This window comes from Ptychodera flava, chromosome 20, assembly GCF_041260155.1.
Source record: "Ptychodera flava strain L36383 chromosome 20, AS_Pfla_20210202, whole genome shotgun sequence".
NCBI lineage: Eukaryota > Metazoa > Hemichordata > Enteropneusta > Ptychoderidae > Ptychodera > Ptychodera flava.
In genome coordinates this window covers 11488154-11501025 of record NC_091947.1, presented here as the reverse complement: position 1 = coordinate 11501025, position 12872 = coordinate 11488154, and the positions used below count along the sequence as shown (strand labels likewise).

Sequence of the window (12872 nt, the reverse complement as noted above, 5' to 3'; positions counted from 1 at the left end):
TTACTTTGTAGCAATGCAGGTTTGAGTTGTACCCGCTACTATTATGTCGATATGGCTACTGTATGGGGATATGAAAGTTTATATGGATTTTGTAGCATGGTTATCAAGTGCATTGACCAGATGGTATAGTTATTTTTTTAGCTTTTATCATTAATAATGTGTCGTGAATTACATGGGTATTACTACGATTTGCAACACTTACATCACAAATTGCTTCAATTAAACTGGTGAAGTTTGATGAACAGCAAAATTAGTGTATTTTCTCGTAATTTAGTACGTTCCTATGGTCTAACACCAACAAAAATTAAATGAATGCCCTTTGTGTCGTTTGCATATTTGAAAGTTTTGACAGTAATTTGAATTCTCACAGTCACCATAGGCTTCATGTTTTCCTTCTCATACTGTCATTTCTGTACACTTAGGTCGTAACATCAAAACGCACTGCATTCTACGAATACTAATTCCAGTAAATTTCCTGAGATGTGATCATTGGAAATCAAAAATATCTAGAACCGAACGACACAAGTGAAGTGAGTTGGGAACCTTTATTTTCGACACACAACTTGAATTTATCTTTATTAAATTTACATGTCGATGCACCAACGAGTTTCTCTTGACTTCTGTTTACATTGAAAATACCTTTGCCAACATGTGTAGTATCAGAGTGATACACAACGTAAATTGAATAACACCGTCACCAAGGAGTCATCTGGGGACGTTGCACGTTGAATATTTTCTTTACTATCCGGATATGATTTCAGTAATTATGTCGGCTGTGAAATACGTCAGCATCAATAATATCGGAAACGGAAAAGATTTTAATTCATATTTATCTTTCCTCGTACAGGTAGGTTTCGCTACTCGTTCATGATATTCTCTTCTCAAGAAATGACTTTGGCATCTTCTTGTACTTGTAACCAGTCTTTAAGCCCTGCAATGAAGGAAATTAATGAGTAAGGGATAGGTTTGATTCCCTGGACACCTCACATTCAGCTGTAGAGTCCGCAAACATTACATTGAACAACATGAATCGATAAATAAGCAGGTGTCAATAATACTTATATGTGAAAGTGTTACTGTACCTCAAATTAATCATCACGGTGGCTATAAGTAAATATCAAAGTAAATATCATAATCATGGATGTAACATCAGCGTTTTAGAGATAAGTAAGGAAACTGCCAAGCATTTAATTTGTCAAATTTTGATGAGTAACCACGACTCTACTTTTGCCATTTTCATTGTGTAATTAAGGCCATGTAGGGGTCTTCGATTAACTCAGACATTCTAGTGCTACCAACTAGTTGTTATTATCATCTTTAACTAATCACATTTGAAGAATTTCTATCACTCAATAAAATTTGTCATAATTACGATTATTTCCTGTTTATGGTTAAAAAAGACTTCTGCCGTGGTATATTTGTATTTGCTACTCAATGTCAATGTTATAATCCTTAAATAACATTTGAGCAAGTTGCGGCAAAAAATACTGCAAAAATTTTAACTTGCCTGTCCTTATCATCAAGCGATCGCAGCTGCCTATGTTAGTTTTTTACTGAAACAAATGCGCTTTATATATTGTGAATTCCGCTTTTATGTTATCCCCAAAGTCACGCGTCTCGGACAATGCCTACGGTGCACCTACGATTAATGTTATTCATTTATTTATTTATTACTTTTATTTATTTATTTATTTATTTATCTATTTATTTTATTTTATTTATTTATTTATTTATTTATTTAGTCAGTCAGTCAGGCAGGCAGTCAGTCAGTCAGTCAGTCAGTCAGTCAGTCACACATTCATTGTAGTTTCAATGACAAAACTTACAAAATTCCTAAATAACTGTGGCAAAGCCTAATCGCAACTGTTGTGCCGTAAAACACAATCTAAACTGTGGAAATTGGTTAATGTACATAAATTATCGTCTTTGAACTTCCTTGAAGGCGAAGGGTTGCTATCAACTTTATCTCTGGACAAACAGATTAACTGAACACAACTTTCAAAGGAGAACAGATGATTTAATCACATATATGTCAATGTAAACAAGATATAATGCGAAAGCCAGGGATTGAGGACTGCCGCTTTAAGACAGTTTATTTTTTATTCAACCATAATACAATGTTGTATAGTTCTAACCAGTATGGTGTTTCTTACCATGTTGTCTAACATTCGCATTGCAGCCTCAAATCGCATCTCTTTAACTGTCATTGTTTTGTCACCTTTGGTGAGTTCTCCGCCGCCAGCTTTACGATCACGATGGAGAACATTTTGCACCTTGTTTAGCATTAGTTCTTCTGGCAAAATGACGTTGTCTAAATTGCCAGACGCCATTAAACGAACCTGTCAAATATACCAGATATATGAGAGAGAGACAGAGAGAGAGAGAGAGAGAGAGAGAGAGAGAGAGAGAGAGAGAGAGAGAGTATTGTCACATAATGTTCGACATTTGCTCATCACTCACCACGACGAAGGTGTTCGACATGCTGGAGGATAAAACATGCCTCATCAAGTTACAGGGAAACTTCAAAAAATGAAAAGAAGGCATTGCCATGTCATGTCAATACATGTTATGCATGATGAATGCAATTTTCACGTATGGGATCGCATGTACTTCTTGTCTTTGTGCATACGTGAAAGCACTCTGGACATTCAAGGTTGTTCTCTCCCAACATCATAATGTACGTTTTTCCTACCTGAACTTCGCACGCAGCCATTACATCAACAAGTCTGCAATAGGCATCTTGGATAGTCTCTCCACCAACCAACAAGCCATGATTATTCAAGATCAAGACCTTCAACAAGTCATCATAAAAGGTGAGAAAGTGTAAAGCTCCGATCAATTTTACGGTGTTGTGATGACTAACTCAATACAATAATCTTGCAGATGTTGACCTTCGCATTGCATACCGGGAGGTTAACGTAAACCAGCGAATAACCATGGGCAGAAATCGTTCGATAAATCATACCAGTGACCTAATTGACGATTGCCTAGTGTGGAATATGCATAAAATCCTATCTGCTACAATGATATAATCTCTTTGCATCACTTCTTTGTTTGTGAATCGTCATGTGTATAGTAATTTTATCATTTGTAAGATTTCATGAAAATGTGCATTCCCTGAGTCGGTGCTGTCATCGCGTCCCCTAATGCATTAACCAAATAGACATTTTTGTTCATGATCAGATCTAGCAAGAGTTTTATATGCGCAAACAGTAGCACTCTAGTAGCTACATTTGATAATCAGTCGGGTTTAGTATATTAAATTATAGCATCTGTGTAAAATGAACTACTGTAAATTCAATTCATACTTTTGATGATGGGTAAATGTTTGAGACACACACATCCTATCTGGCCTGCTCGTGATCCGATGTGTGCTGGTAAAGACCAATGTAACTGGCCTTTTCACGATGAACACATCCTCGTAAGGATATTGTGTATCTGATATTATAGTTTACAATATTTTAACACTGGGTTTCAGCCTCTGTGAACACTTCTGTTTCCTAGCTCGCATAGTCCGAAACAAAGACTAGATTTTGCAGACCAACTGAACCCCATCTTTTTGAGTTGTCAAGCTAGCCATTACAGACGTGATCATTTTGATTTCAAAGAGTACGTTACGTACAGAAGTGTAAAACGTACCTCGGAAACAGATTCAAACTCTCAAATTGTTCGATTTATTTTCTCGTCTACCACTTTTGGGGCTCATTGTCAAGCTCTTGGAGTAAGAAAAACCTTCACTGTCTTAGTTTTTCGAAAATCGAATATTTTATATGCAACCATAAAATGTCAAATATCAACAAATGATTGGGAAAGTTTTCCCCTCGTTCCACTTTCGCACAGGGACCCCTGATTTTTATTCTTGATTTTGGAAGAGAATCGTTGTAAAGTTCATCCAGGAAAGTTTGAGCAAATTAGTCTAAGTCTTTCACTTTCGAGGCGCATACTACTAGTAACTTAAAGCAAAGAACAAATAAACCCCTTTCATCATTCTAAACGGCGATAGTTGACGACAACATCAGTAGGTTGAAGTTATTCGAATTGGTCACAAAACCGTACCGAGTCTTATAAAGAATGTAATGGTTGTACCTTAGCAGTGGGTCCGAGATTTTCGGCAATCGACTTCACTTCTGCCTCATCCATGTTAAACCCGCCGTATGGATGGTAAGCTACTTCGCCGGCGATCAGTGCATCCTGACAACACTTGAGAAACCCACATTTCATAGCTGACACCTACAAAGGAAATTATTCTTGAAAAATCTCAGTCAACATGGAGAGAAGTTCAAAATTACCAACCTCAGATTGCATAGTATACAGGATCTATTCGAAAATTGTGCCTGTCTCGAATCTGACAAGGCCGTTTTGAGACCATATGTCAAAGTGTAACCTTAAATAAAAGAGACGGCTGATAAGAGGGAAATGAAAGCATGTACACTGCATATAGACATCTATCTATGTTGTTTGATATATAATGTAATTTGTAGTAGAGAAACGTTAAGATTTTTAGGCATTTAAAGAAAATAAAAAGGGCGCGAAGTATTACCAGATCTACGCGAACTTTAAACAAAGAAGGAATTTCCGCAAATGAATCAAGTCACAATTTTTCATAACTTCCCTTCCTGTGAGAAGTTCGTTTATCTCCTGCTGAGCGACAACTCACGAATATACGATGCCAGTGACTTCGTCTTTCTCAATAGATTTTTTGACATATCTTGACGAATATGTCCCCATTGAAAATGTTTTGGACTGATGTCATAATCGCTTTTAAAACGACGAGGGTCGACCCCAGTATTCCATTTTGCGTTTCAATCGGTTGGGAGATTATGGCTGTGAATATTGTAAGACAGAACGTTTCTCGTGCTCACGCGATAGTTGTTCTTGCTAACGAGAAAGTTTGTCTTGCTCAAGCAATAGTTTCTCTTACTCACGAGAAAGTTTCTCGTGCTTACGAGATGATTATTTTTATTTGCTTTACGAGATAAAACCTTGAAAGATTGTTTTTCGTAAATTTCACCTCCTAGAAATCAGTAGGAACACAGCCAGGCTTTTGCTGGGCTCCTCTTTGTTACTAATACAGAGTATTCTGCATCAAGAAGGTAAATCTATAATGTGGTTCTAGTGTGCCGCAAAAGGCACAAATAACATTACCTGATGACACAGGGGAACGTAGCTGCAGTAAATTATTATTTTGCAAGATATTATGAGTCCAAATATGGTTCTGTGTCGCCTGCATAGTTTAGATCGCCAAGCTCAGAAATTTAAGACTTTGAATTAAATTTTGCTGGGCAACTTCATTTGTACCCTTTGACAACAATAAATGATGAAGGGTTAAAGTTACATACCGCCAGACTGAATGTAGACTGTGGCCCGGGTTAAGTTCTGGTAAAATAGCTTATAATCGGGACGACTTATTAACAGCAAACAAGCAAAATTATTGTAAGCCGTTAGAATTCAAGGTTACAAGCAATACACGCTAAATACAAATAAATGAGACATAAGCGCGATATTAAGGTTAAACTGTTAAAAAGGTCAGCTATCTATCAAGATCGTTTGACTGAGAAGTTTGACACAATATACATAAGTGTAAACACGACCAGTATGATAACTGAATGTAAGATGACGTACTGCAACTTTAAAGGGGTATACTCACAGCAGTTCCAGCCGGTGTGTGCACATGGATGAGGCACTTTAAATCCGGTCTGGCAGCGTGGACTGCAGACTGCAGCAACCAACCCGGGAGAAAGCAACCATAGTCAGTGCTGCCACGTTCCAAGATGTTGCCCTCAAGATCAACCTTGATCAAATTGGAAGCTGAGACTTCGTAGAACATCAGTCCAAATGGATTGATTAAGAACTGCCTACAGTCCTCAGACACAGTGACCTGTATGAAACAGTAAGTGATCATCCGCTAGTAAATTTGAAATATTTTGTTCTGGTCAACTGTTGAAGAATTTGTTTCGGGTGTACGAGAATAACATTTTAAACAGTCATGTTATACATTTAAATGAAAAGTGCATGTTGGATCGCATGGTGAAACATTCAATTGTAGCATACTTACTCAGTAGTTTTACTTTATAAGTGATGCTTTTGAATTAAATTTGCGTTCATACTTTATCATAATTCGTTGTTTTGTAAAACACCTGCTGATGGAAAACGCAACCTCTAATTACCATTATATTTGCATTGTACTTTGCGCGACCTACTATGTCTTTCCTAACTAGGTTTTAAGTATACGTGTGACGCGGAGCCCACGCAAACTTTAGTGGTGCCGTTAATATCGCATATGATTTACTTTTTTTGAAAATTTCGCGAAATGTACATGTAACTTGAGAAAAGGGCCGCTGTCGGCGGGTTTAATAAAGGAAGGTTGGAATTTCAGATATTGTGACTAGTATAGAGCAAGGGATAGGTTAAACACTGTACTCAACAAGTAATCTTACTTCGTTCGGACCATGTAAACTTACTGTTATATGATTAAAGATATTGTTTGACCATCCATGGAAATCGACCAATCTGTAGACTGCAGCTAATTTGCATCTCAATTCTTTCTCTTCTGGACTGGCGTTAAGTCCATCCAAGTCATCATCACATATTGGAAACTTGTATTGGTGAGGACCGGCCTGCGAGAAATGCAGAGTACAACAATGTCAATTTTAACTTTATTTGCCTGCTTTTGTTGTGCGTTTTCCTGGACGTGATATTCATGCAGACAGTTAGTTTTCCTCCTCCAGTAGGCTTTTAACCCCCGTGCGGACTTAATCCAATAGTCCAGCAACATATTTATATAATGATTGCAATGTCAAAAGAAGACAAAAGACAGAAACGCCTCATAATCTTCCGAACACCTCCGATCCCTGGCCTTTTCGAGCCGGCGTTTAAACAGACATCAAGTTCACTGACTAAATTGTTTGAAGCTCACCTTGTACATTGAAATATAACACACGGAAATGTGTCCTCGATATCTTTGCAAATAAAGCAATCTTTACTCGTCATTTTTCAGAACTAAAAATGTTTCGTTGGAGGTAATTGTTTAACAATATTCACAGTGTCACATCTCAGCATCAAACTGGAAATTTAAAGAGACTCAAAAATATAAAGTATAATATATTATAAAATATTATATATTATATTATGTGAAAAAATATCTAGTACTTACAATTCCAGTACAACTTTCTAAAATCTTCCCAAAGTCTCCTTTTAAAACTTCAGACGATGACATGTTTTCGAAGTCTTGAGTTCAGGTTAACAACCGACAGAAATAAAAAATTTCGACGTTAGACAAATAATTATCTGAAAACTCCAAGAATCAATCAAAATTCGAAGCTAAAACTTTCGATAGCCATTGTTGTTTTTTTATTCTGTATTTTTATAATATCTTTACGTCACTGATTTTTCTAATGCCTGAACATAACAAAATATTTTTGGATGATACAACATGAACCGGTAAATCGTAAATTTCACTTCAAATTTACCAACTCTCCTTTGTAGAACGACCCGTCGCCAAAACAATTGTCTGCTTATTACGTCATCATGTAAAAGTCAAGACGTCAACTGCTTGTCAGGATTTTTTGGTGAAAAGTGCCGTGTTTATACTGACTGCGCTATATTTTTTACTAAGCTTTTAGTGGTGTCCGACCTATCATTTACGACAATGCAGAAGCGTCTTCGGTTTTCAAGTATCAAACAAGAAATCGTGGAAGTCCAAAGACGTATAGCCTGACTGGACGAGTTTCCGAAAGCAGAAGGCCGTACGTGGTAAGATTCGGTGAACTTCATCACTTGTATTATGAAAACGCTGAAATACTAACCAGAAACTGACTGAAAAAAATGCCATTTTTGCCAAATAACGTCGTCTAAGCTTGTTTACAATACATGAAAGGCCGTATTTTTGACATGCGCGGACTGTATCCAAACCATTTCCACAAGCCACACAGGCAAGCACTAACCATAGACTCGCTGTTTTAGGGTCTATGGCCAAATACATCAGAAGCACTACTATAGGTTAAGGTAGCTACATACCTTTTAGACACATTCAGATTTTTATTTTTTCTCAATTGAGCACATCCCAAACCCCAATAAAGTATACATTTTCTGAAAGCCCTGATATAGAGCTATCCGACCAAGTACAGTACACGGTCATTATTTGCATAATCGTCACGTGACAAGCGTTTTGCTGAACCTTCCAAAAACCGGTTTTTCCCACCTTATGCAAACACGCTGCAAGATTTCCGGTTAGAATTTCTTCATTGACAAGCCTTGATAATATCCTTCAAAACCGTGTCTGCGTTTTTTTCCCGGAGGCTCCATTCAAATTATATGGCGTGATAATTAAAATTCCTTGAAAAGCACCTTCATCTAACACCTTTAAGAGCGCATTAAAAAAAAAAAAAAACAAAGGCACCTAAAGAAAATCCCAGACAAGGTTTTGAAGAATATTGTCAAGGCTTGTCAATGAAGAAATTCCAACCGGAAATCTTGCAGCGTGTTTGCATAAGGCGGGAAAACCGGTTTTTGGAAGGTTCAGCAAAACGCTTGTCACGTGACTCTTATGCAAATAATGACCGTGTACTGTGCTTGGTCGGATAGCTCTATATCAGGGCTTTCAGAAAATGTATACTTTATTGGGGTTTGGGACGTGTTCAATTGAGAAAAAAATAAAAATCTGAAAGTGTCTAAAAGGTATGTAGCTACCTTAAGTCAGACAACTCTGTTTATGCGGAGAGAGTTTTGGACTAGACTCATGATCATTTTATAGGCCGATTGGCACGGAGCAATCGGTCTCGATATTACCTCTCGTTGTCACTCAAACGGCAATATGTCTCCCCACACATTTTAGCGGCTTTTCACTGGTCGCCTCAGGTTTGGAAAGGTCAGCGGTTGCTCTGTCATATTTATCTCTGAACGTTACACAACCTCCGATAATGAGAACAGATGTGATTAGTTCGTGCGAGAACCAGTGATTGCAGACTGCTGCCCTGTTGCATCGACATTTTACGTCCATGTTTAATGTAAAATACTTACTGCCTAGCTTATACGGTCCATGATTTATCATTGTGAAAAATAAATCATTGAAGTATTTGCTGGAATAGATTATTAAAATAATAATTGTCTCCTGTCGCCCTGCAAGAACATATGCACACTTGAACTTTATCAATGTCTGTCACCTCATGGTCATATAAGTACTACAATAAACAGTATGACACAAACGCGCGATCTATTCTTGACCTTAGTTTTCAATAGGTCATTCACTTCTAAAAGAAGTAAAAACTTTACGTTTAACATCATTGCAACGGATGTGGTATTAAGGACATCCCACCAAGCGTTAGGAACACTATGTTACAACAACGTTTACATTCTTCTTAATTCTTTCGATCGATCGGTTACGTTTTGATTCGGAAATATTGAATGCTGAAGGATCTTTACAATTAATTTTGAGACGCCGATAAACATTGCCAAAGAGAAGGATAAATCAATGTGAAGTGCTCTGCCTGCAGGTTTCGAAATACGGGCCAGTAGAGTTGTCTCGTCTTGAACGCATTCGGCAGAAATAAGTAGAGCAATATAGGAAAGAGAGTGCAGGAACTCACCTTGCGTCTGTCGCTGTAGGAGAGGTGTGATTTTTATGCAAATGAGTTTTGAGGTGGTGACGGTTTGTCAAGAGATTAAACACGGCGTCGATCAATTTTTTTCCTGAAATTACTTTGAATACCCTAACATAAACAAACCTGTGGTTACCAATTTCTGTGAAATATCAGTTGGTTTGTAATAAGGCGACATAAAGACTTATTTACTTATTTATGTCCGTTGTTTATAGACATGGTAGAATCGCGCACTATTTTTGAAGACACTACTGAGTGTGTGAAGCCCCCTGCATTAAACTGTAGACATGTTGCGTAACTACATAATATCAAAAACATGAAGACTTGACACGCGTCCATGGTCATACCATAGGGCCTCGCACAAAAATCCGTCTCCAGGGGTAGGGACGGGGTAGGGGTGTCTAAGCACAATGTTCTTATTGCTATGGTTTATTTTATTTTAATACGTTTGACTATGATATGTATTGCTAATAAAGATTTATACTACCAACCTTTCTTTGCAGCTTTGGTGTCTATGTCTTATTTTAGCACTGGTTTTGTAACGATTTGTTTTCCTCCTTCGCCGTGCAACTTATTTGTCCTTTGATAATTTAGCGAAGTTTTGCTACTGTGTTGCGTCTATTATCTGACCAGTATTAATATTAGTATAAGTATTAATATGCACGATAGGATTGAGCACAGTTGGCGGAGACTGGAGTAGTGGGGATACTGGCTGATACGAGCTGGTTAGGAAGCAACAGAGCTGTGCACGTGAGAGGCTGTGAGGCCCTGACCAAAACGTTTTCAGTTCTCTTTTCTTCTCCTCCCGGCCCCCCCCCTAGGTCTAGGCACCACGGCTAGTGTAATTTGGCTGTTTTCATGACCCCGTTTTTCTCCCGGGACATTGATTTTTTTAAAAGACAGGGTTGTGCGTAAAATGGAAGTCCTAGTCTCAGTTCAGTGCGGAATTCGATGAACAAGGTAAAATCTTTTCACATACAATGTACTTAGGAAAGTACAGAAATTCAGGGAGACAGCAAAAAAGATATCAAATCATTAGGAACTGTAAGAAACAGGAACATTAATATATCAGAGAAATGTACACTGATGAAGATGATATCATTTTCAATGAAATTTGTAGCTGCATATTTGCATGAGATTCGGAAGAATAAATATTATCGGAAAAGATATCTTTCCTTAGAAACGGTATTTATCAAAGAAAAGTGCAACTGTGATAAATGTAAGTGTAATTAAAATCCCAGTGTGATCTCTCTCTCTCTCTCTCTCTCTCTCTCTCTCTCTCTCTCTCTCTCTCTCTCTCTCTCTCTCTCTCCGGAAGGCAAAGCCTTGTGCTCCATGGTTCATTTGCGTGTTCAATATTATATATTTTTGCCTGAGTACATACGTTTATGTACCCGAGAGCAGGTGACAATTTGCCCGACACCAGGAAGGCAAATTGTCTCCCGCTACGACGGCACATAAACCCATGTATTTGGGCAATACTATTTTATTACATGCCTCTTCACAGTCTGGTACTGTACGTTACAACCTATCCAACAGTGTCGATTTCCTGAAAGTGGTACCTCAAATGAGTGACGTTGTCCTACTTGCAAGCCGACATAAAGAAAACTCACATTATACGAAAATACATACAATAAAGACACATAACCACTAACCAGGATTGAAATTGTGACTCATAGAAAAATGAACAACGATTGGCATCTTTGAAGACCTCCGTCACAAGACACTACTTGTAAAACTCTCATCGGTGGTTTTGCCGAGAAGAAGTCACCGAACTAAGTAGACTAGCAACGTCAAAGAGAAGAGTAAATTTCAACATGTAAAGGGGCATTATCATAGTATCATTCCTCTGCATAATGAAATTTCATATTCCTCATATTGATGACCCTGCATGATAGAGTGCTCATAAATAAACGTAATATTCCAACCAGTTATAGGCGAGTAAAAAATCTCCATTCGTCACCCGTATTGCAATCTGTTGGCGTGTGCAAATGAGCAAACTGAAGCGCATTTACTGACAGACATACCATAAAACTATTGCAACATTAACACGCCACATGGTCATTCTTTGTTGCGATTCGCCAAAACACGTAACGTGACGAGAAAATAGATACGTCTATTCGCCACTCAATCGACAAAAGTGGCGTCAGAGGGTATTTTTGAAAAACTATTTTCTTGCGGAATATTTTTTGCCCACACTGGGAAAAGTGCCTGTTAATTACCCCTCGTGGCCGTGCGTGGCCGAGGAATAGCGATGTGTTTCTGGTAACGCACGGCCCCTCGGGCTAACGGGCTCTATATAGCCCTCATGACCAGGTAATATGTGTTCAATGTTTTCATTTGTCTTTAATGGCTGCTTCTGTGGTAACTATTACGAGTTACTCTTACCGGATCTGCTGCTGTGTTCAGTTGATGAGACTTTCACTGCCATGTGCATTACCCGTGTTCATCAAAGAAGGAGGCCGATGGGAACTAGATCTTGTTTGAATAACGCATATATTTTGTAAAACGCCATGTAAAAACGGATATACGCGTTCTAGTCTCGTTTCCTTTGCACTTTTTCACCCTTGCATGCACAAAATGTACAAAATCGACTAGTTCAGAAGAACCAAAATCTTAGAAGAATAATTTTACTCCCAAGAGTATTCGAAAAGTATACGCCCATCCTTTCAAAAAAATAACTCCCCGACTTTCACCTATTGTTGCCTGCACTGATGCACGTATGCATTTCAAACAAAAAGTCTCGAAATTTTGGTTTACTTTCTACCGAGTTCTGTCTATAAGACTCTAAATCATTACAACGAGAATCATTGATGCAAATCGAAACAATCTCTTTTATCGACTCTGCATCAAATAATACAAATCCGATCAAGAATTTACGGAATTCCATTCCGTTTAACTTTAAAAGATGCAAAACTAATGTACGTTTTCTATTAACCTGTGTAGAACCATGAATTTACAAAGCTACAGATATAAATAGATAAAGCGATAAGCTAATGGTGAATATTTCATTGTTATTGTTTACATAAGGTTAGTACGAAAGGGGACTTTAGAAAACTATTTCAAAAACAAGTTTTCGTCTTCCTTCCACCACTGCACGGATTGATACTTACGGAATGATCAGACGTTTCGTAACTTTCTTTCATGTTCAGAATCGCGCCACCACCGATCTCTTTCAGAAACGAATACCTGCCTTTCATCCTACGACAGCATTTATCGTACGCAGATGAAATGTGCTTAGCAGCGCCCTCTATCAAGGGTTTAAGAAAACTACTC

At 37.9% G+C, this 12872-nt stretch overlaps 1 protein-coding gene across 3 annotated transcripts; it reads right to left on the bottom strand.

Annotated features, from left to right (window-relative positions):
- Nucleotides 1-526: 526 nt before the first annotated feature.
- On the bottom strand, nucleotides 527-9669 carry LOC139120030 (alpha-adducin-like). Of its 3 annotated transcripts, none has more exons than XM_070684045.1 (8): nucleotides 9585-9666; nucleotides 7154-7227; nucleotides 6462-6617; nucleotides 5648-5878; nucleotides 4087-4230; nucleotides 2693-2791; nucleotides 2154-2339; nucleotides 527-931 (listed from the first exon to the last, which is right to left on the bottom strand). In XM_070684045.1, the coding sequence occupies exons 2-8, from the start codon at nucleotides 7214-7216 to the stop codon at nucleotides 866-868; spliced, it is 945 nt and encodes a 314-aa protein (XP_070540146.1). In that variant the 5' UTR covers nucleotides 7217-7227; nucleotides 9585-9666; the 3' UTR covers nucleotides 527-865. The 3 variants fall into 3 exon arrangements, with proteins under 3 accessions (XP_070540146.1, XP_070540147.1, XP_070540148.1); XM_070684046.1 differs by lacking the exon at nucleotides 9585-9666 and adding an exon at nucleotides 8788-8827; XM_070684047.1 differs by lacking the exon at nucleotides 2693-2791 and having other exon boundaries at nucleotides 9585-9669.
- Nucleotides 9670-12872: the final 3203 nt, after the last annotated feature.